The 25,685-nt window shown below is 38.1% G+C and overlaps 1 protein-coding gene across 4 annotated transcripts in view; it reads right to left on the bottom strand.

Annotated features, from left to right (window-relative positions):
* The window catches only part of TP63 (tumor protein p63), a 276,044-nt gene that overhangs the window by 79,907 nt on the left and 170,452 nt on the right, over positions 1-25,685 (bottom strand). For all 4 annotated transcript variants that reach the window (XM_054700436.1, XM_054700437.1, XM_054700438.1 and 1 more), the window contains one exon: positions 20,158-20,412. In XM_054700436.1, coding sequence (XP_054556411.1) covers positions 20,158-20,412 — 255 coding nt within the window. The remainder of the gene's footprint in view (positions 1-20,157; positions 20,413-25,685) is intronic.

Raw genomic sequence — 25,685 nt, 5'->3', positions numbered from 1 at the left:
ACCCTACTTATGGGAAATGAGTTTCTATCTGTGAAATATGTACTGCAAATTCACTCCTAGCCCACACTCACCTCCATTTCCCCTCGCCCTTATCTCCTATCTGAAACATTGCAACAGTCTCCCAATCAGCCTTCCTCCTTTAGTCATCCCACGTCCACACCGAGGCCAGTTATCTTCTTCCAATACAGAATGATGTCATTGCCCCTACTGAATGTCTTTCCAGGTCTGCTTGATTCCAGCTGAACTCCTGAGGATGATTCAGGGACTCCCTGAATCTCATTTCTTCAAGCAATGCATGGTCCAGGTATACCATATACTGTGGGGTTTCCTACTCCTACAATTTCACATCATCCTCGTGTTTGCTTGTCTTTATTTCTCCAGAGCCCTATACCTGTAATGTCCTTTCTCTTTTTCCCCGTTGCATGATACTGCCCATCTTTGGAATGTCACCTTTAAATATTAAGTCCTCTGCCAAACTAGCCAAATCAATCTGTTTACTGTGTTGCAGGATATACTGCTCAGATATGGAGTATTATTTGACAAATACTGGTTGAGATCCATTTGTTGTACCAGTACTTAGAGATGAAAATGTTACTGCCTGTGGGTTCATAGTGTAGCAGTGAGATGGGCATGCCATAGATTGTGATTCTGAATATGTATAAAAAATGTAATGCATGTGAAAAGAAACTCCTGAGTGTCTGTGTGAGTGTGTGTGTGTGTGTGTGTGTGTGTGTTTGAGGGGGAGGACTGTATGGGAGTCTTCATCTACAATTAAGATTTCCAGCGAGTTTTAAAGGATGAGTAGGAGTCTGCTGGCAGACAAGGAAGGAAGTGGGAAGGGGGGCATTCCAGACAGATTATAGCACCTGTCACATTGAATTATAGTTAAGTTTATCAGTTTTTCCTGATAGACTGTGAACACTTTGAAGAAGGGCTAGCTTACCTATCTATTAATATGATTACCCCACAGCATCTAGCTGTAATAACAACCAGAAAGATTTATCTCGGGCCTGCTCAGTGGCAGCCACTGAGTAGGGGCTTCAAACATTGCACTTTATCAGTATGGAGATTATTTATACCTGACAATGAAGAAAACTAGGCCTCAGAGGGGTCCAGTCACTTGCTTCATCACTCCAACTAGTAAACTGTGGTGTTATATCTGCTTTTCTTCAACATGTACTTTGTGGTTCTCTAAAATGCATTTTGGAACTAAAAGTGCATTCTGTGAATCATAAAGTCGAGACTCAGTGATGTGGATCATCAACTCAGCTTGCACAAAGAAATGGAGACGTGCACAGGAAATGATACAGAACATAGAAAGCACCAGGTGGAAATGCTATGGCACCCATGTTAAGTCGTTTCAGTTTGCATGTATAGTACTATTCTGAGGAGTATGTTCTGAGAAGATAAAATTTAACATATTTTGAGAGAAGTATTTTAACCCTGTCTTTTGTGTCTAATTCTTGAGCTTCCCAAGAATTAGAATTTTTTGAAACTTACTGATCAAGGATCTTTTTATTGGTTATTTAATACAGATAATTCTATACAGTTCCTTAATGCAGTGTTTTATTAATATTTCTCTCAAATAAAAATTACATGTATCTTGACATGTCTAGGAAGGTTAAAAATAGAAAAATTAAAAGGTAGCTGAAATGAAAAATATGCTTATTTTTGAAACTTCCAGGAAAGTCTCACTTCCTGGAGAGACTGATTGTTAATATTTTTGTGTCCATAAGATGTATAGATAAAAGGAAAATAAAGTTACTGGATATAAACTAATGCCTTTTCCAAGAAACTGATCAAATATAATCAATTCTGGTTCACTGAAGTGATAAAATATTTGTCAGTTTTCCAAGACAGGACAATGCTTACCTTTGATGCACATGGCACTTACAGATGCTTCAGACAGTATGAAAAGATCTGGTTTCATGGACAAGAAAATTTTCATTATACTAACTTCCCTTCTAGAAGCTCAAAAATACATTTTACCAAAAATAACCACTAAACTTTAAGTCTTGAAAGTGTATTTATCATTATTCCTTTTTTTCTATCTTTTTTTTTTAATCTCTTGGTCTTCTCTTCATGTAGTTCATATCCTTGACAGGAGGTCAATGAAAGGAAGGAGGAAGAAGAGGAAGGGGCATAGGAGATGGAACGGGAGTTGGAGGAGGGACAGTCATTCATGTGAATGTTGAGACTTTTTTATAACCTACAACACATACTGCCAACCTTCTTCCCCACAGGTATGTGAATAAGTAGATCACTACCATGAAATCTCACTACCTTTTAAGTAAATAGACTTAAGGTAGTACATTAAGTAACATTTATTAAAAAACAACTGAACAAGTAGGTCTCTCACTCTCCTACAGCATATTTCATTTTTTTTTTTTTTTTTTTTTTTTTTTTAGGGAAAAAAAAGATGGATGACCACAGTGTATTTCCTAGCTTGTATATATCTGATAAAGACAGAAGACAAGGAGGGACAGAGACAATGAAAAATCCTGTTGTTTAATTGATAAAGCTTATTCCTCCTCACTGACTTCTGTTCACCTTTAGTCATTTTATTTTTGATCAAATTCTGACCAATATGTCTAATATTTGGGAACAAATATTCAGGCATTTCTCTTGTTATTCTTTGCACAAAATTTCTATCATGAACATTTAAAAACTTGCAGATTTTAATTTCTTTATGCCTATTTCTGGATGAATAGGTAGATCTATAACCTTTTCCTGGTACTCCTAATATTTTTGTATCCTCTACATATTGACAATTATCTTTATATCACTTAGCTCCAAAGCAGCATTGCCCCACATCATACATATACGAAATATAGGCTATTAATACACATATTTGTTCTATGAAGAAATAACCTTTTAAGAGGAATCTCCTGATATATTAGAAATCTTTTTTTAAAATTTGAAATGTTTAAACAGGCTTTAAGACACAAACAAATCTTGGCCCTAACTTATGCAGAATAGGTTGGTTACAGATGTTCTCCTGCAAGCTACATCTTGCCTATTACAAGAGCATTCATCTCCCAAACACATCATTTTGCCTACTTTGCCTGAAGCAAAGCAAAACACACAAAAAATCACAGGGTTTAAAAATATTATTATTATTAACTCTTGAAGAAATTCTTACACTCATTCTACATCCTCACAGAGGAGAAGAACCAAACCTACGATCTCCAAACTGCCACTAGCTGATGATGTTCTGTTTGCTTTCTCTCTGCACAAGCTAATGACGAAAGGGCAGTGTAACTTGCTTCTTCATTCTTTTTACCTACAAAACTAATGCCTGGCCAGCACTGACTCATAAAGCTGGAGACATTAGCTCATGGCAGTGATTCAGTAGTGAGAATTCTGACAAGGGCCTCTCCCCTCACTCATGTTTCAAGGAGGAAATCAGTTCCCGGGAGACATGGTTTATGATCTAGGCCCATAGGTTACTATGTCTGTGATCATCTACTGGAAAAGGGGGCAATACTCTGTGAGACAGGAGACACCGAAATCAGAGAATAACTGTTCCTGGAGAAAGCATCTGCAGTGTACTTTGGGTAGAATAGTCCTTCCAAACATCCTTATCTCCACTATCAGCCTTTGCTTTTTTTCCCCAAAGATTTATTTTATTTATGCATACAAGAACTGGGGTGCAGGCCAGAGGTACAGGGCATGTGAGAATTCACTAGAGACAAAGTGGGGAGTAGAACAGGCGGACCTATTGAAGTGTACTGCTGAGGGGAGTGGTGGGAGAGACAGGACAGGTTTGCTGTGCCATGTGGGTTAGCTCACTGGCCAGGGATCTAACTGATGCTGCAGTGGCTGGTGACAGCCTGAAAGTGCTGACATTAACCCCTGTGCTAGCAGGGAGGCTCCACTATCACCCATTTCAACCAATCCAGAAGGAAAGTCTAAATTCTATTTTATAGACTAGTTGGGTTTCTCCTGAGGGGCAGAAAGGGATAAAAAGGGTCAAGTGCTTAGGATCTAGTAGTTTTTGGCTTTAGTTATAAGGGGTGAAATCACATGGTAAGAAGTTTTTAAATAGGGCCTCCCTGGTGGCACAAGGAGTTAAGCACCACGTGCTGTGAAGCAATCCACAGCCTCTGCAGCACAAGTTTGATCTCCGGCCAGCCAGGGAGCTACCCACATGACACAGCAGACCTCTCCTGACTCGCCCGCTGCTCCCCTCAGCAGTGTACTTCAGTCAATCTACCTGTTCTGTTCCTGACTCTGTCTATGGTGAATCCTCTCACCCCCTGCACCTCTGGCCTATACCCCAGTTCTTGTATGCATAAATAAATAAATCTTAAAAAAAAATAAGTTTTCAAATAGGCTGGATAAGCATCATCTCATTCAACCAATACCCTCTGTGTGGACACCAAATGAAAGGATGTGAATGTTACTTTTGCACGAGGGGAACTGGGAGATCTGCCTGCTGCTTCTATTGCAAGGCAGCAGTAGCAGTCTGCATGTTTACAAACAACTTTCACCTCATCTCATTTGATCATCACAACCTGGAGAGTAGACATCATTATCCTCCTTTTAAAGATGAGAAAACTTAAAGATGAGGCACCAGGGGAGTTGAGTGGTTTATAAATGTTTCAGGTAGAAAATGACTGCCAACTCTTTAGTAACAAATCTCTACTACTAAGATGGTAAATCATTTCAGTTCCTTTGCTGGTTCTCTATTCCTCTTCCCTGTCTTCCTATATAACCCCTGGAAACTAGGACTTCAACAACTGAATCTTCTCCTCTCTCATTTCTGTCTTCATATCAAGTCACTGGCTGACGACTTCCTTCCGTCATCTTGTGTCTGCACGACTGTGGCATTTTACAAACTGCTTCCCTCACTCTCGTCCCTCTCCAAGCAACATCTGTAAATCACCAAATTAACCACTATTGTCTACAGATTTGAGCATGATCATTCCTAATCATGGAATATCATTCTCAGGAATAGTACAGTGGGCTTGCTGTGTTTATACATCAGCTGCTCTCACGGCCTGTCTGAAGAGTCCATGCTCTTCCCCAATTGGCAGAGTAAGTCAGTTGCGGTCAGCCTCTTTCTTTCCAGTCACAAGAGGACTTCTCTTCTGGATATGTAAAATTTTTGATTCAAAGAGAATTTCAAAGGCCACTTCATTCATTCTGTTGTTTAAAATTGGAGTCAATGCTCTCGCCTCTAGTTTCAGTCTCCAGTGACTGAGCGTCCACCACCACTGGAGGCAGCACATTCCAGGCCTGGGGAATCTGGCCATCACTCACTTGGAGCTGGAATCTGCCACCCTGTGACTTCCTCTCTTGTGGTAATTGTGCCCTTTGGGGCCATCCAAAAAGTCTAGAATGTGTCTAGTTTCAGGAAAGCTGGCAATAAGGACAGTCTCTGCACAACTGATTATCACAGAACCCTCTCTAGCATGGGTGCCACTGCTTTTTGGGTTGAGGCTGTAAAAATAAATAGTCCCAGTGCTCTATCCCAGAGCACATCATTTTCTTTTCTTTTTTTTTTTTTAAGATTTATTTATTTATTTATACAAGCACTGGGTACAGTCAGAAGTGCGGGAGGGTGAGAGAATTCACCAGAGGCAGAGCGGAGAGCAGAGCAGGCAGACCAACGAAGTACATTGCTAAGGAGAGCAGCGGGTGGCAGGAGAGGTCTGCACGTCATGTGGGACCCTCACCCGGTGACCAGGGATCGAACCCGAGCTGCAGAGGCTACCGGCAGCTTTGCAACCCAGCACTCAACTGCTGTGCCACCGGGGTGGCCCTAGAGCACATCATTTTCTGTAAAGAAACACAAAATGGTGTTTCTTTACAGTTGTTTAAGGTACTTATACATCAGAAGCACATGTGGCAGATTACTTGGGTGTAACTTAAAGCCACAAGATAAATATTACTCACCTTCCTTGGAACTTCAAGTTTAGTTTATTTTTTTAATAATCAGAGTAAGAGATAAATATTAAAATGCTACATTGAGATGAGTTTCACAGAAAAAATAAACAAAAACAGAATTTATATATCTTCTACGGACCTGTTCAGATTATGCCCTGAGGATGCCCAAGTATATGTTCCTCTGCTGCTAACTGGGATAAAATTTTTAAGGATTTTTGTAATACACCACCTCTAACACAGTGTGGAGAATGAGGCACTAGGAGTTAGAGCTACTTCCGTACAGAGGAATCTCTAGTCCCTGACTAATCTGTGAGTAGATTCACTGTAAATCTAATCCCAAATTTATAAAACATCTTAATAAAAGCCACCACCTACCAGACACTTTTTTAAGCATTGAAATTTATTACATGTAACACTGCTACTTAAAGATATATTATCCCCATTTTAGGGATGAAGAAGCTGCCCTGGAGACAATGTCTTGCCCAAGGCCACATAGAGAGGGGAGGAATTCAACCTCAGATCAATCTAGCCACAAAGTTTGCATTCTTTCCACTGTAGCACACTGCCTCCTTAGGCACTTTGTCCTTTAGTAAGAGAGTAACACAGACTCTGCTTTCAGGAAGTGTCAGGGTGTACTGGGCATTAAGTACTAAGATAAGTCATAATATCTATAACCTTCGGTCTTTTGAGATAACTAAAAAGATACACTATCTACCATATTTGACAGGATTTTATATTTTATATCACATCTCATCAGTTAGCAGTTGAGAGAATATTTTCACTTTAGATCAGGAATTTATGCGAAAAAGATCATTCTCTGTTCTGTTCACAAGTTTTAAAGTATTATTCAAAGTATTAAATTTTCTATTCATGAAGTCTAAATTCTGATGTCAAACCAATTAAGAAAGCAATTCACTAGGAGCTAATCTGTGCTGCACAACCATATGTCCAAGCGACAACTTCAAAACAAATGTTCATACGATTTAAAGCAAGAAAATCTGTTAGCTTGGGGAAACTTGTAAGCAAGTCTTAGAAGGACAAAACCTCCCTCACTGTTCACATAACTGTGTAGGCAGTATGCAGGCAAACATAGATCTATTCTGATTCCTCTCCTTCTAATTCACTTTTTTTCTGAAATTCTTTCATGGGGTGGCTCTGGGGGTCCCTCCCTTTGAGCCAGTGACAAAGAATATCCAGATAATTCTAGTTGTTTCTTTCTAGAGGTAAATATTCACTAGGACCTTCAAAAGGTGAAATCACACCTAAATCCTGAAAGTAGAATGTGTTTTAAATTCTTAGGAAATCTTAGATTCAAAAGAAATTATAGCAAAAGAATATTTCTACCTGGCAGAGAAAATATGCATAAAAATACATGTACATGAAAATATGCCTAGATTGCATTACAAAGTGAGCTAAAGAATTAAATCCCCTACCTACAAAAAATGATCTGCAGTCAAAATTGCTCATCATTTTTTTAAGATTTATTCATTTATGAATACAAGAACTGGGGTACAGCCAGAGTTATGGAGGGTGAAAGGATTCACCAGAGTCAGAGTGGGGAACAGAACAGGTGGATCCACTGAAATAAATTGCTGAGGGGATTAGTGGGTGAGACAGGAGAGGTTTGCCGCACCACGTGGGTAGCTCCCTGGCTGGGGATTGAACTCGTGCTGCAGTAGCTGCGGAAGCATCATAGGTTGCATCTTTACCCCTTGCTCCACCAGAGAGCCCCAAGATTGGTAATCTTGAGCTATATTTCCTGCCCTTTAATCTATGAAAAAAGAAACCATCCCTACTGCAGGTGGAGAAAGGGACTTAAACTTTTATTTATATGTTTATATCACTAAAATATAGGTAGATCACTGTGGATACTGCTTTCCTGAACATTTCAAGGCAATTTAGGAAAGTATATAGAATGACAATATTTATCATATTTCTTAATTTTGAATATATAGTATTGGGTATATTATGAAAAAAAAATGCACAGTTCTTAAAAAGGAACATGATTTGCTAGGCAAAATAAAGTAATAGTCTCCCTCCTCTCCATCTCTGATGTTACTCAGTCAATTCTCCTCTGAAGACAATTAAGGAAAATACAAGTATATTCTAATGCTTTGACAGGAGACTACAGAATACAGTAATCAAAGAATGAAAGATTTTACAATCAATTTACATTCTATTTAAATTGATCTTGCTCTTTTCCTCAAACTAAATGTCCATTTCATGCAAATATACTGTCAAAGCTACAAAGTGTCTTAGAAAACACTCAACCAACACATTGAAAGTGCGGATATTACACTTAGAAAAAGATTCACTTACTTTTTTCTAACAAACCACTTCACTTCCTCTCTCTCCTGTTCTTCCTTCTGATTATCTTCTCCCTACCCTCACTCCTAATCCCAAAGTATCTAAAATGATAATTACACTGCAGTGGGGAGTGGAGAGGGGGTTCAGTTTTTACAGAAACTGAATAAAAAGACTGTTCTCAGCTCAATTCTCAGACCTCTTAATAACTATAGCTACAAAGTTGGTGTAAAAAACTAAGAGGGTGTAACTGAAAACAATAGAAGACAAGGCAAGAAATCAATACTGAAATATGAGTACGTTATGCAAACTTATACTAAAAACTCTCTATATATACACTTGGTTCTTGTGCAGGAAAGTGGACTGGGAAACATCTATATTTCCTTATGCTACTTAGATCTCCTTTAGATCTCTAGCTCCTCTTGTACATCACCATGCCAATGAAATGAAAAGATGAGTTAATGATTGTTAAATTATATGATGAGTCTCAGACATAAAATAGAAATATCTACAAAATATGCCTTCTTTATATCTATATAAAAAAGCAAGCTGTAACATTTGAAGACAGCCAAATACAAATTATAATCCATTACCAGTAAATATTATGAATGCACATAACTCTAAAGAATACATTATCCATGGTAACACTTAGAGGTTGATGATTTTATTTTTAAAAGACTAAAAAGAGTAGTTATTTGCAAAGCATAAAAACAGTATAGGAAGAACATTCCAATAAGACATTTAAAGAGAACATGCATTTATTTATACTTGTATAATTTCATCACACACTATGCCTGGGAATAAACAAAGGCGAAAAAGATAACTTACTTATATTGGTTAGTTCAAGAAGAAAATTCTTTCTCTGTTAACCTATTTGTCAGTTTGCTTTATCTAATTATCTATTGAACACCATTGGCCAAAGGCCTTAACCTCTAGTTCTAGTTCTATGGTTTTGGTTTTGTAGAGAAAGGTTCAAAGAGTGAGGGTGGGTGATGAAATTGAATAGACAGTATTTAAGGCAAGCACCAATTCCTGGTCATAACACACAGTTTGTGTCCTCAAAGACATCCACTATTAATCACCAACGTAAAGGAATAGAACTCTATGGGCCCTTCTAGTCCTTCTCATAACCCACTGTTTTAAGGGGCTGTTTTTGTTTTTTAATTTTTTTAAATCTCTTTTTTTTTTAAGGATTTACTTATTTAGACAAGCACTGGGTACAGTCAGAAGCAAGGGAGGGTGAGAGAATTTACCAGAGCCAGAGCGGAGAGCAGACGAAGTACACTGCTGAGGGGAGCAGCGGGTGGCAGGAGAGGTCTGTGCATCATGTGGGACTCTCGCCTGGCAGCCGGGGATCAAACCGGCACTGCAGAGGCTGTGGGCAGATTCGCAACCCAGCGCTCAGCCGCTGAGCAACTGGGGAGACCCTTAAGGGGCTGTTTTATCTTCTCAAGACCACTCTGCTTTGAAGGATGATGGAGGCAGAAATAGCAAACACACAAAAACTGTATTTTCAGATTTAATAGGATCTATTTCTTTTACAAGAAAAATTCTTAATATTATCTTCAAAAAGGTATTAAATTTCTTAAAGGAAAGTACAGTCTACACTCCAATTTTTTTTTAAAACATATAATTCTTAGCAAAAGCAATATGAATTTCCCTTAAGAAAAATTTGAGAGAAACAGACTTCTCAGATTATCACTCATCAAATGTATCAAAATTTTGGCATGTCAATATGTTAATTAAAATGCTTATTATATCAGTCTTAGATAAATTAAATTTATAAAATTATCTTAAAATTTTATGTTGTAGGGCCTCCCTGGTGGCTCAAGGGGTTAAGATGCAACCTATGAAGCTATCCGCAGCCACTACAGCACGAGTTTCATCCCCGGCCAGGGAGCTATCCACATGATGCAGCAGACCACTCCTGAATCGCCCGCTGCTCCCCTCAGCAGTCAATCTGCCTGTTTTGTTCCCCACTCTGTCTCTGGTGAATCCTCTCACCTCCCACACCTCTGGCCTGTACCCCAGTTCTTGTATGCATAAAATAAATAAATCTTTAAAAAAATTATGTTGTAGGTAAACTTATCCACACATGTTAAGGTATACAAAGTTGTTAAGAAAATTTTATAGGGCTATGAGAATCATTTTGCTGTTTTGAATGGCAAAGTGGCTTATGGTAGTCAAAATTTTGCTTTTGTGACATACAGTTAATCATATCTATGACTTACCTGATGACAAATCTTTGGTCAGAAACAAAATCCATAGTTACATAGTTATGGGAAAATGAGATTTGCTTTTCTAAGAAAATAAATTTGTAGACAATTAAAAAGTAGAGGCAAATGAAATGGTTTAAATCAGGGCTCTATGTTCATAAATATGAATATCTAAAATTAGCATGGTCACATGTAATTTATATAATAAAAAAGATATAAGGGAAAAGTAGGTGGGGGCATTAAGAAAAGTAGAATAGGGCCTCCCCGGTGGCGCAGCGGTAGAGCGCTGGGTTGCGAAGCTGCCCGCAGCCTCTGCGGCGCCGGTTCGATTCCCGGCTGCTCCCCGGCCACCGGAGGAGGGTCCCACATGGTGCGCAGACCTCTCCTGCCACCCGCTGCTCCCCTCAGCAGTGTACTTCGGTCCTTCTGCCTGTTCTGCTCCCCGCTCTGGCTCTGGTGAATTCTCTCACCCTCCCGCGCTTCTGACTGTGCCCAGTGCATGTATAAACAAAACAAATGAACAAACAAATAAATAAATAAATAAAACATGCCTCTATTAAAAAAAAAAAAAAAAAAAAAAAAAAAAGAAAAGTAGAATATCTTTTCAGGCTCAAATATAATTATTTGAAGTTAACTCATTTGTTACTTAATTAGAATAACATATTTGTATTTTTTAAAAGCATATTTATTATTAATTTTTAAAGAAAAAATAATTTTCTCTTTTAATGATCCAGAAAAATAATCACAATTTAACTCTTTTTACTGACTCTGCTGAAATATTTCTAATACGATATTGAGACTCTAAGATATAAAGTAATGAAAGTAGTAACAACCATGGGATTCAATTTAACATGGTCTAAGGAGAAATTATTTCACATTAGAAAAATACATTTTCCACCTAAGGGATTTATCTCTCTATATTGTTTCAATTTATTTCTACCTATAAATGGGAAACCTAGGAGAACTGCCTAACTTGTAAGCATGGATATGATATAGCGTTCATGCTGGTAAATGTAAAATTAAGAATCTGGGAGAAGATAATAACATACTATGTTTTTAGAGCTTCATCTCTCAGGCTCTCAACATACTTCATAAACTTTAATTAAGCCTCACAGCAATCCTGCCAAGTCAATATTATAATTCCCATTTAACAGATGGGTAGGACAGCACAATCTGCCCTAGATCACATAACTTGTTAGTATCCAAAAGCTGTTCTTCTGGGTCCTAAGTTTTATTTAGTCGGTCACACCCAAAAGGAGTCTGTCAGGTGACTTCTCTAAGTCAAATCAGGACCCTTAAATAATCATTATTATTTCTATTAAATAAACCTTCAAAAACATGCAAAGAAAAAAAAGAGGTGTCTTTTGAAACAGTGTCCTTATCTTATTCCTTGTATTTTTTTCACAAGACTTAATGCAGATAATTCTGGCTAAGCAGTATAAAAAGTAAAATAAAAAATAAAAAATAAATGAGTAACTCATGATGGGATACCTATTTGATAAACTTGGAAAATCAATATTAACTCTGAAAAAAAATAGAAATTATGTTCATTTCTTCAGACATGTTTAATACAATGTAAAGTAGCAAATCATACCATTTTTCCCCCACAAAGTAACTACGAGTCTTCATTATTAGATTCAAACTAAATTAAGAAGGCTTATTCTATCTGTAAAGTGAGAATCCCTTCCTAACTCTCCTCAAAGAAAATTAGATCTTGGGTCTTTAGTTATTATTAAATTTTCTTTTAATTTCAGGTGAGGGGTCCCTGATGATGGGATCACATCATTATTAAAACCACAGAAGAGACAGCTGCTAAGATCCTCACCTTTAGGCCTCTGCATGCCTAATTACAGGATACCTTGTTCTAAAAACCATTCCTTCTCAACAAACATCTGCAGGGCTTCAAAGACTATAAGATTTTCCTTTCTATTCTGCAACAATCTCTTCTTTAATCTAGAAAAATTGTAAATTGTTGGGCAGAAAGCTTTATTTCATGTCTCCTTTTGGTCACAGTGACCTGAAAAGACATACTAATTACTGCTGATATAAAACTATGGAGATTTATTTTATATGCATTTGCTTTTACTCATGACTTGGCAGTTAATTGCTAAATACCTTTCATGAGAAAAATATCACCATAGGAATTGGAGATTCTTGCAGAAATTGGTTGCACTATGGAAATGGCTTATGTTGGGGGATGCAAAGAGAAGCTGTGAATCACACATATGGGAATGTACCAAGCATGATAATCCCAAATAAATGGCACACATCACTCAGGGCTGATTTGAAGGGATCTCTGTGGAGCTTAGTCACACACTATATTTCTCTTGAGTCAAGAAAATTTCTTATGACATTCTCTGTTTAGACATCAATTTGGAGGAGATTTTTGTTTGGGTACACTCTATTTCTGCCAAGTAAAATAAGCCATCTATTAGTGAACTGAGAAAACTGATTTGAAGCCCTTTAAATCTCATTGTCCTTTCTGATGCCAGCTTTGGCCAATTTTAGAGTTAAGTTATAGAGACCCATAAACTCTTTAGTTATAAAAACAGAAAGAAATAAGAAAGGTTCTTTATGCAAAGAATCCAACACTGCATAACACTGAATTTTTTCGTAAAATAAAATTTATAGGAATGTGGCAGTAATAGGATTATTTGTTGCAAGAAAGCAAATTTAGAAAATTCTTCTTTGACAATGTGTTACTTAGTTTATTACAGAAAGAGATTTATCTGTTTGGCATGTGAAAGGGATAGAGAATTATTATTTCTGAATGAAATAAATTTACTAGTAAGATTACCCTTAGATACTTGGTCTAATTTCCAGTTATCTTATTGAAACTATAAGTAAATGTCTTCTTTTTTTTTTTACGATTTATTCATTTATGCATATAAGAGCTGGGGAACAGGCCAGAGATGCAGGGGGTGAGAGGATTTACCAGAGACAGTGGAGAAGAGAACAGGCATACTGACTGAAATACACTGCCAAGGGGAGCAGCGGGCGAGCCAGGAGATGTCTGCTGCACCATGTGGGTTGCTCTCTGGCTGGCTAGGGATTGAACTCATGCTGTAGAGGCTGTGGGCTGCCTCAAAGTGTGGTGCTTAACCCCTTGCGCCACCAGGGAGGCCCTAAATAAATGTCTTTTGTCACTATTAAATATGTTGCAAAGGTGACAATCAGCCTGTCTATTGTTTTGTTTGGTTGGTAGTGTTTTATAATTTTTTTTTAATTGTTACTACCATCTAAAGATCTGGAGATAGGGCCTTCCTGGTAGCACAAGGGTTAAAGTCTCAGTGCTATCAAGCTATCACCAGCCACTACTCATGAGTTCAATCCCCAGCCAGCAAGCTAACCCACATGGCGCAGCTGACCTCTTCTGTCTCACCCACTGTTCCCCTTAGCAGTGTATTTCAGCAGATCTGCCTGTTCTGCTCCCCACTCTATATGGAGAATCCTCTCACCCCCCGTACCTCTGGCCTACATTCCAGTTCTTGTATGCATAAATAAATTTATGTTTTTGTACTGTGTACTTTGTACACAGTAAGCTACTAAGATCATTTTGCTCATGTCCCTGGACTCACCATTTGACTCATTTATGCTACCTTCCCCAACCTCACTAGTGTTTGGGGTTGATACCATGACTAGCCAAAGTGATTTGCTGAAGAAAAAGATCTGATGATCTGATTCCTGTTCTTAAAGGAAACTCCCATGGTATTGCTTAATATTATGATCCTCCCCATAATAATTCACCAAATAGGGAAGCAAAGCTACAGTGGAAAAACAAACTATCAAATCTAACACTACTAATGATAACATAGTGAAATAATAGGTGAAAGAGGAAGGGGGGAGTTGACAGGAAGGAGGGAAGGGTGAAGGTTGAAGAGGAGGAGCAGGAGAAAGAACAAGAAGAACAAGAAAAAATGCAAAGGGGATTTTGCTATTTGGTTTTTGCAGTAGAATAGGAAACAAGGGCTTTTAAAAATTGCTCCTTATTTCTTTTTAATCAGTGACCAGTTCTCATAAGATTAGTTACAATAAGACCATATGAAATCCATTTCTTTTAAATACAAATTATCCAGCACAGTCAAGAAATCATTCAGAATCCTGTAGGAAGGTGACAAATATCAGATTAGGTGAAACTGAAATTAGTTCATCACAAATATATTAACCTAGAGTCAATCTAAACAGAATAAAATAAACATGCTGATAAACTTATTTTCCTCTGGTCTGGAAACAACACCTCTGCAGCTAATGACTTATGATGGAAATTCATTTGCAAATGTAAACTAGATCCTAGAGTTAAGCAAGTAACTGAACTATCACCAAAAATCCCCAAATGCTTTATGTAGGACATTCCTCCTCCATTAAGAAATAGCTTGGATAACAGGTGAATATGCACAGTTATTACTTTCATTATCATGGGAGGGGCACATAAAGGCACGCCCATATGTATCTCAACAGATTTACTGGACAACTATGGCAAGAAATGAAAACCTTGTTATGTTTAACAAATTTATCATTGGTAGAAGCCAAGTTTACTGACTTCTCTCCCGTCACACACCAATGAAATCTAGCAACCATTTGTTTGTAAGGTCAGCTCAAGCCTCAATTATGGCTCAAACTTTGAGAAGAGAGATGTTTCTTTTGTGAAAGGAAGCTGATAAATCATATTCATCATTGAAAAGCTTGTCTGTACATCATGTCCTTTGATGGGCTATTCTTAAGAGTCCCAGGATTCCAGAGAGCCACGCAATGGGCTGGCTTGCATTGGATTTCTGCAGAGCTGGCAGCCTTATTCTGGAAGTCTTACATTACAGGTAACCTGATGACAGTGAGGGTGGGCCATAGGCATGCATCTCAGCTTGCCTGAGGAGTCAAGGGGAACGAGATTGCAAGACCAATATGCTAGGATCAATGAAACTCACTGGGAACTGGCTGTTCCCCTTTCAAATGCCACCTCAGTAATCTCTCCACTTGCTCAAGTCAGATTCTTCAAAGTCCCGAACATGACACGAGGCTGGCATGATTAGGAAAGGCAAAGGAAGAATGCTCTCTATAAATCATGGGATCAAGGAAAATGGGATCAAGTTCATGGACAGTTAACTAACCAGGTTAGAACTGAGGGCACTGCTTAGAACTATAGAGGTTTCCTTTAACCATAAAATGAAAGCAAAATGTTACTATTGATTAAGGACAGATCACAGGCTGGGCATTGTACTGGGCACAGAACAGGGTGCCTGTCCCACAAGACCTTAAAGTCTATGAAGGGAGGAAGACACAATAGCAAAAAGGGCTCTGTACTCCCACAGTCTGTGGGAGGTCATGTGGGAATACCAGAGAAATATACTAACCAGAGGACTGTCAGAGTGTTTGCACATGGTTGTGAAGAAATAGTTCTGAAACTGACAAAAGTACAAGTAGCTAATGTTCAGACAGACTGACCTATGTTCAGAAAGAGGCCTCTGACAATCAAATCCAACAAAGAAAATGTGCGGCCCCCAGAAGTGGTGTCCTTCCCAGTACTATCAAGTAGGTACTACAGAAACCTTATCTTCTCTTCGCCAGCAACTCCAAAAGCGAATTAATATGCTAACATAGAAACAAATTAATATGCTAACTCTTTAATAAACTGTTATCCTCTGTTTAACATGGAGACTAAACCTTCACAAATGAAGATACATATTAAAAATGAAAAATAAATGTCAGAAGTCAACAGATCCCCGCTTCTGAAAAGGGCACTTCCTCATGTGGCAAGGAAAGCCTGCATCTGCATGGGCAGGTTTAGGGGAGGTGCACAGTCAGCGGGCAGAAGTCTGTCTACAGGAGAGCCTGTTCTCATCCAAAGTCATATGTTTGGATAATGAATAGCATCTCAGTCCCTGGGGTTAGAGTGTGCATGCTCATAGTCTGAAAGCACTGAGAATAATAATAATAATTTAAAAAAAAGGTAGAAGGCATTTTGTTTTCCTTTCTTCAAATTATTGCTTGCTGTATGACTGAACACTCCACAAAACTATAATACACTCATGAAACAAAGGGATTCATATTGTGACTCAATAAATATATGTGTGTCTATGACTAGCCAGTGCTGGGTACACTTACACAGTGTGCAATCCTCATGATGAGGAAAGTGTTAACATCCGCATTGGGAGGTGAGGGAAGTAAGGTTTAGAGACTCACTTCTTTGGGCAGGTCCTATATGCTGCTATTAAACTCAAGAGTTGAAATCTGCATCCAAGATTCTTGCCGTTTCCAAATTACTGTTCTGTCAACTGGCCTGTGGCTGATGATTCCCAGTTACAATACTAGACACTAGCCCAGCAATTCCTTAAATTAAATTGTAGGCTTTTATAGCTAGTGGCAATTACATTGTAGAAATGGGAAAGTCTGACAGTAAATCCTAAATTCAGTGTTGATCTGTGTGTGTGTCAAATACAAAATAAGGAAAAAATGTTAACACACCACTTTATTTCACTGGAAGAAGTTTAAAATAAAGATCATATTTTTATGGAACTGGACTCATAATCACATTCATTAGTTAAAATATAGAGAAAGCAAAGAAAGTATGCATATATTCTTTAAATATATTAACTACATTTTGGCAGTAATTCTGAGTAAAACCAGAAATGAAGAGTAAACTCAACACGAAAAGATGACAAGTGATAAAATGGTACTAAAAAGATTTTTATTAAAGAATTACCAGAAGACTATGCAGCAAGTGTGGCCTCTTCCTAATGACAGCTACTTATGCTTCTAGTTTGTGGGCAGTTTTGAAATACAGCATTTTATTTTGAAAAACTTGCTTTAAAATGCACAGATGCCTGAGAAATAGGTGTTGTGTAGTATGTCATAAAAATTGGTCCTCCATCAGTTGGGCTTCAGCTCCCTACTGCACAAGGCCTGTCTGTTCATGTACGTCCTGCAATCTATCAATCTTGAGGAAATACATTCTGGATAGAACCATGGGGAGACTTGCAAGAGGATTAAGTGGGGCCAGTGTTCTTCTCACTCTTTGGTTGGTTATTAAACCAAATAACCTTTACCTCTCAAAATTTCCACATTTATAAAAGTAAGGATAACAGTCTGGGTTGCATGGCTCAACTCTGATAGAGGTATGAGAAAATATTATTTTAAAATATGAGGTCTCTATAAATGTGACAAGATGTAATTTGGCCCAAAGAGTTAAAAGCTGTCATGTACAGCAATAATGTTGTCCTTGGCTAAGAACTTGTATCTTTTTAGGTAATCTCAGCAGCAACTCAGATAAGGGTTCAAGTGCCCTAGATTTAAAAGAAATAAATCTGATTGTGCACAAGAAAGAACTTTAATAAAGATGCAAATAGAATGTGAAGCACCAGTAGAATTGAATGAACATCAAATTCAATCACCTTATTCTATAAAATCTATAGAGTAGAATGTAGATAACTGAATAGTAACCAAAGAAAAGCAAAACAGTCTAAACACCTAAGCATGACCATTCATCAACAGCAGGGAAGATATTTAATTAGAAATTAACTTCTTCTAAATTTTTCTGTGTCATCCTAATAAAGAGTTATTTTCACATACTCATTTTTATTCTTATCAGTTTGTACAGAGGAAGGAAGAAGGGAGAATTTGATATTATACTTGAATCAAGCTTGATCCCAATGATTTTTAAACCACTTTAGAAGGGAAATTATGATCCATTTAGTGACCTAACACTCCCATAGTCCTTTGAGATAACATTATAGAAACTTTCATGGACCTCCCTGGTGGCGCAAGGGGTTAAGACACAACCTATGAAGCTAAGCGTAGCCACTGCAGCACAAGTTCGATCCCTGTCCAGCAAGCAACCCACATGGCACAGCAAACCTCTCCTGTCATGCCCACTGCTCCCCTCAGCAATGTATTTCAGTCAGTTTGCCTGTTCTGTTCCCTGTTCTGTCTCTGGTGAATCCTCTCACCCCCTTACCCCCGCCCCGCACCTCTGGTCTGTACCCAAACTCTTGTATGCATAAAAATAAAATAAACCTTAAAAAAAAAAAAAGAAACCATTAGCCTTGAAGATCTGGGACTATAAATGTCCAATTGGTGACTCCTAAGATACCTCAGTGTTCCATTTACCCAATGACTATTCTAGTCAGTTCTTCAACAAAATATTATATCATTCAGTCAACCAATATTTATTAAAGGCACAGAGACTCTAAGTTTACTCACTGTAGTGTCCATCTCCTTAATTAATAAGAGATTAAATATGAAACAATTGAGAAATAACACAAAAAGGGGTCATATCAAGGTTAAAGCTAATACTTAGACTTTATGATTAGAATATGTAACATGATTGAGCTTCATCTCTAATATAACAGGAAAACACTAAAGAAATCATAATTTGGAACATCTGTAAAATGTTCCACAGTTTGGAACATCCTGTAAAACGCTGAAAAGTAATGTGGATAGGCAGAATCAAAAATTGGTCTAGCTACACAAAACCCATTGTAACTTTAGAAATGTCACCGAACCTTCACAGGCTTTATGTCTCCTCATTTTACTAGTTATAAGGCTTGTCCTACCCAGTTGACAAAGAAATAAGGTCAAATGAGGGTACATATGTGAAATTATGTTGGAATGTAATAAGTGTTATGAAATAAAATTATTCTATAAACTCTGGACAACTGGATTAAAGCCTGTGGTGAACCAAAAACTATAACATAAAAAAAAAACAACAAAAACAAACAAACAAAAAAAAAAAACCTAGAAATGCTTTACAAAAACACGCTACTTGCCAAAGAGGGAAATATTTATTAAAACAATTCAACAAGATGGTGTTATTTAGAAACATTTCCATACTTCATGCAAACATTAAATTGTTTGATAAATATGCATGCCATTTTGGTCTTGGGTGTTCTTTGATCACCCAGCTAAAACCAGTCTTGTAGGTCTCCTCCCTTATATTTGAGTTTTATTCATGTTATATTGCATTACAAAATAAACATTGAAATACAATAAACATTCTTGAACCTTTTCAATTTTTGAAAATATTGCTATGTTTTCTTTGAAAACTCATGCATAGAAAGATTGTTTAACATTTTTAATCAATTGTTTTAGATTAATTAAGATCCATGATACATCAATTTTGAGGCTTTTGGGGGTAAAATGTTTCTAAATGTAATAACTATATATGTATCAATACAATGTATTGACTTATAGTTCCAATAGTATAAACAAATTTTTCCTAATAAATGAGATTTTAATTTCTTAATTTATTATTACTCCAAGTCTGTGATTTTATTCATTAAAAAAAACTGCACCTTAATGTGACATTTACTTCTTTAAAATGAGACTGGTAACTATTCCACACAACGTAGCACCTAATGGTGTGATGCTGGTCAGAACACCTAAGTGCAAATTGCTAGGGGCAGGCCAACAAGGCCAGAAGGAAGACTTTGGTTCCCAGATCAGGCCCTTTCTCACTAAATGATTCTTTTTTCTTATTCCACCAGTTCAGATTTAAATAGTCAAACACAAAATTTCCTTAAAAGACAGGCGGGAGGGGAGGGATTGGGGTCAGAATGGGGGGGTTGCAATTGTATGGGGAATATAAAAATAAAATTTATTATTAAAAAAAAGAGTATTATCAAACTTAAAAAAAAAAAATACCACAGTGAACATCCTTGTTTAAAAAAAAAAAAAAGACAGGAAAAGGATGACAGAGACAACCCTTGGAGATGGAGGTCAGGTTTCAGGGCACGTGTGTGCCCAGTTCTCTTACCGTCCAGGTGGCCGACTTGGCGGTACTGGACTGCTGGAAAGACACATCGAAGCTGTGTGGGCCCGGGTAGTCGGTGTTGGAGGGGATGGCGGGCGACGGCGAGAGGGCATCGAAGGTGGAGCTGGGCTGCGCGTAGGGCGAGGGCGCAGTGACGCTGTTTTGCGCGTGGTCTGTGTTGTAGGGACTGGTAGATGAGGAGCCGTTCTGAATCTGCTGGTCCATGCTGTTCAGGAGCCCCAGGTTTGTGTACTGTGGCTGCAGGACACACAGAAGGGGCAGTGTTAACTGTTTAAGCTACAGATCATTGTTCCATGTAAAACATCATATGGTGCATACATTTTGTAGCGATTCACCCGGGGTCCATACCACTTCACCTGGGAGGTAAAATGATCAATCTGTGATGCACGGAAACACCAAGAGAATTCTCCAGCGTGTGAGTTCTGCAATTCAGCTTTACAAATCATAGAACTCTTCTGTATATCCCTTGGTGACTGTGGCATCCTTAAGGCCATTTGAAAGTAGAATATGTGCTTATTCACAAAGCGGCAGAAGTGTCCAGTACTAAGTAGCTGCTTAGGATTTCTTTTAAAATAAATGAGTACCATCTGCTATTACTTTACATTATCTTCTAAATGGTATTCAGGATGATAGAGACCACTGAATACGAATGTCCTCAAGTGTGTTTAAAGATCGAAGTGCTGTATATGGGGCAATAGTAGATGTCCTGCAAATTTCCCTCGAGTCTTATAAGTCTAACTCTTGTCTCAGGATACCAAGAGTTCCACAAAGAGTAGTTTCATAAAAATGCGATGGGCCAGGGTAGCAACTTAGAGAGAGCCAACTAAATTTAAAAGGCAAAATATTAATGTCATCTGAATACAGACTAATTTTTTTATCCACTCTTTCATTTTCTTTGTAGCAGTTTATTCTTTTCTAAAGTAGAAAATGTCTAAGAAAAATACCATCTAACTATAATTAAAATTCCATCTTTGCTATAATTCAGAAGTACATTATCTCATGTAGTTCCTCTGACAGATCCTTTTATTTCTTCTACTCGAACCAAATACACAGTAGATACTCACTAAGATATTTATGAAAAGCATGGATTAATTTCTTGTCACTTAACATGCAAAACAACTTTATTGCATTACTATAAGAGAGGGGAAATGATTTGTTCAAGCACTGGTTAATAAGCCGAGTGGGGTTTGAAACCAAATCTTTGGATTCCTAGTCTGGGGCTCTGTCTAGGCCATCAACACATGTCAGCCTGATGAGATAACTCTAGTCATTCCTAAATTTGAATCAAATTGGACACATTTCCAGAAGGAGCCAACAGTCTATGAAATGATTTTCCCTTTGTATAACCTTTTTTTTTTTTTTAAGATTTATTTGTTTATTTATACAAGCACTGGGTATAGTCAGAAGTGCAGGAGGGTGAGAGAATTTACCAGAGCCAGAGCAGGGAGCAGAGCAGGCAGAAGGACCGAAGTACACTGCTGAGGGGAGCAGCGGGCGGCAGGAGAGTTCTGCGCGCCATGTGGGACCCTCCTCTGGTGGCCAGGGAGCAGCCGGGGATCGAACCTGCACTGCAGAGGCTGCGGGCAGATTCGCAATCCAGCGCTCAACCTCTGTGCCACCGGGAGTGTACAACTTTTTGACACATAGAAATCTCACAGTATTTTCAGGTTATTCAAGGGAAAATAAGTTAATACCAAGAAGAGGAAGGCAATCCTACTGGTCATAGTTTATGAAGGAGATGAGGAGTCTTCAGGTGACCTAACTCTGAGAGCCCAAGACCAAGGAAAACTATGCAGGACAAACCCACATAGAAATAGATGCTTGAGGGCCTCCCCAGTGGTGCAGTGGTTGAGTGCTGGGTTGAGAAGCTGCCTGCAGCCTCTGCAGCGCTGGTTCAATCCCCGGCCTATGGGCGAGGGTCCCACATGACGCGCAGTCCTCTCCTGCCGACTGCTGCTCCCCTCAGCAGTGTACTTCGGTCCTACTGCCTGCTCTGCTCTCCCCTCTGGCTCTGGTGAATTCTCTCACCCTCCTACGCTTCTGACTGTACCCAGTGCTTGTATAAATAAATAAATAAATTTTTAAAAATAAAAAGAGATGCTTGAAAAAATTTTAATTAAAATATATGTGATTATAAAATCACTTTATTATAATTTAAATATCTCACATGGGGAGGAGAAATGGCCTTTGTCATTCCATTCAGTCCAGAGAGCATGTGTCTAAATGTTAACAGTCGCATGCTCATTCCAATACATTTATATTTTCACATTCCACTGCTGAATGCCATGTCCCCATTTGCTCTCCAAATAACTATTAATCTCTTTACACTTATCCTCATGCTGACAAGAGCAGCTGTTTGTCTCGCCTCTCTCCCCTTTAACTGCTACAGCTCTTATTCATCTATCCTCCATCTTCAGCTTTCCCTTTTGACAGGTGCAACAAAACTACAGGTGAGACAACTAGGGGAGAAAAAAACATAAAGCCAAGTTTGGTGCAAATGCATCCAACACCCACGACTGAACTAAAACACTTAGGAATCCAAGCCTGCGGCAACAACCTAGGAAAGGGATTGAAAAGATATTATGTGTGTTCAAGTTAAGGGTCAGTATACAAAGCACTCCTGAATGTCCTGTAGGGATCAGATAATGCTCCCACAGGCACGTGCTTCCCCACAACAGTACAATTAGGGAGGCAGCCATCCTTGACAAAAGGGACAAAGAAACTCTCAGAGCACTTTCTCACTGGCAGTAAAATGCCTGTTGGTTCACCCCTTTCCTCCTCCTTTTAGATACACAGAATGGAACTTCAGCTAATTGTGGGCTTGGATAAGAACAAAGAAACATGGCCCTTTGAATTTTTTTTTCAATATATGTAAAGAAAAAGTTTTGGAACCCACTTTAAAAGCTAGTGAGCAAACACTTAGCACTTCTAGAAAAACTTAAAGAGAAATGGAAAGTCCATTTACTTAGGAGGCACAAAGGTCCTGGCACAGCTGTAAGAAATAACATATTGGGTGGTACCAAAGAAGCAGAAAATATATTTCAAAAATGATTAATAGGTCTGTAGGTGTTGATGAGTATGCTTTAGAATGTCATCATTTAATTTCATCAGGTTCCAGGTGAAATATTTTACTTAACGACAACAGAATTTGTTTCTAATTATGCCCCAATTTAAAACATAAAGCTAAATTGCACAGATTTGGGCAAAAAGCTGCTGATTATTCAAGATAGAGATAGGAAAACACATTTCAAGGCAAACTTTTCCCAAACTTTACTTTGTAGAAAACATAAATGAAGCAGTATACTTGTCTCAAAAATGAATAAAACCACTATTACAAATATTGACTTAATTAGTATAAACTATAAATGACAATAAACCCACCAAAGAATTATGCAGTTAGAAATCTACTTGGATACTTTTTATAGCTGTATTAAAAATCAATGTCATAAATCTACCATAAGAAATAGCATTTGAGAAGTTAATTAAAAAAAAAAAAAACATTCAGTCAACAGCAACCAAAAGGTTCTTATTTGCTTATTTCTTTGGTTTGAAGAGAGAGTGGACATGTTGTCATATTACAATTGGAGGCCAAAGGGAGACCAGTGTTGCCAAGAAGAACAAGTGTTCCATAGGCAGGGCCAGCAGAATAATTTGCAGAGCCTATTGCAAAATGAAAACACCAGGGCCTCTTGTTCATAAATTATTAAGGGTTTCAAAATGGTGACAGCAGAGCATTAAACAAAGAACAGGGACTATGGGCCCTTCACACTTTGCATGTCCATGTCGCTAGCTCTGTAAAACATCAATGTGAATATTCACCCCTTATTTTCTACCAAAGCAAAGCTGCTGGGATGAGGAGAAGAATACCTCTGTCCATTTTGCACTGTAAATGATTCCACAAAAAGAGAGGGAGAAACTTGTCTTAAACTTGTCGTAGACTAGGATGCTAATGCAGAGCCTATATTCAGGGTCCTATACAAGAGTTTCAGACATGACACTCTCAGACCAGCCACAAAAATTGCATTTGGAAGAACTCTATGGGGTCCCATATGTCTCATGTGTTTCTTATGTAACAAAAGAAACATTTCATTTGCTAGATTATTTATTTTAATTTTTATATTCCCCATACAATTGCAACCCCCTGATTTTGACCCCAATGCCTCTTTTCCCCACCTCCCCCCCAAAGTGTGTCTCTGGTTCATAGTTGTTTGTTGATTTTGATTTTTTTCTTTCTTATAGTTATTCTTTTTCTTGGTCCCTTATTTAGGTTTTCTAGATTCCTATTATGAGTGAGATCATCTGTTTAAATGAAATATAAAGTAAATTGTTCAAAGAATCTTGATTTCAGAATACCATAACATACTCTGTAGGCACTCAATGAATGAATGAAAAATGTTCTATAGCTATCCTATCATATTTGAAAGAAGAGACAATCTTCTTTCCACAAAATGTATAAAGCAAAAATGAACACAATTTGTCTGCTATCTACCACAGGCTGATAAAGTAAAACGATTTCTTCTGAATTCAAACAGATGCTTCATTTCCTATAAAATGACTTTGAAGCAAAAGACTCACCACCTGGACCCCAGAAAATTACCAACTTCTGTAGCTGAAATACATTCAGGTTCAGCTGATCTGACCTCAGGAAGGATGAGACACACCTGGGTTACAGAGACCCAAGACAGCCCAGGTAATCACAGGACACCATGGAAGTGTGCTGAAACACGGAGCCAGGATTACAAGAGGCAAATCTCAAATTGCTTGCTTTCACCATTAGTAAAGAATAAGTATACCTACTACTCCCAGATATAGGAAGAACATTTTATTATTTTTTGCCTGTTTTTCTCCTCGCCCAAGTCCTTTTGCATTCTAGCTATCTACACATCCTGATTTACTGCCTCTCTATATTTTAATTCAGATATTTTTAAATTAACAAAATAGAAGATTAGACTTATCCTACTGATTACTACCTTTAAAGTATCCTATAAATACAATCTCTGTAGTTTTAGTTTATATTAATGATCTTAATTTCTAAATATATTATGGGCCTTTTTTTTTTCTTACACCTCAGAAATAACATGCAACTACTTTCCTATAAAAGAATTTAACATCAGAAAAAGGATCCTAATCAAGTCATCTGACTACTACAATGAGAACAGGAACTTAAATTTGTGTTTTGTTTTGTTTTGTTTTTAATATTTATTTATTTATACAAGCACTGGGTACAGTCAGAAGCACGGGAGGGTGAGAGAATTCACCAGAGCCAGAGCGGGGAGCAGAACAGGCAGAAGGACCGAAGTACACTGCTGAGGGGAGCAGCGGGCACAGCAGGAGAGGTCTGTGTACCATGTGGGACCCTCGCCAGCAGCCGGGGATTGAACCGGTGCTGCAGAGGCTGCAGGCAGCTTCGCAGCCCAGCGCTCAACCACTGCGCCACTGGGGAGGCCCTATAATTTGTGTTTCAATAAATCTCCGCTTTATCTGTTTAAGAGAAAACTTTTAGGTTCTCT

The sequence above is a fragment of the Talpa occidentalis genome, unplaced genomic scaffold, assembly GCF_014898055.3.
Source record: "Talpa occidentalis isolate TD23 unplaced genomic scaffold, MPIMG_talOcc4v2.1 talOcc4.4, whole genome shotgun sequence".
Lineage (NCBI taxonomy): Eukaryota > Metazoa > Chordata > Mammalia > Eulipotyphla > Talpidae > Talpa > Talpa occidentalis.
Note: the sequence above shows the minus strand (reverse complement) of the source record. Positions and strands in the feature narration are given on the sequence as shown.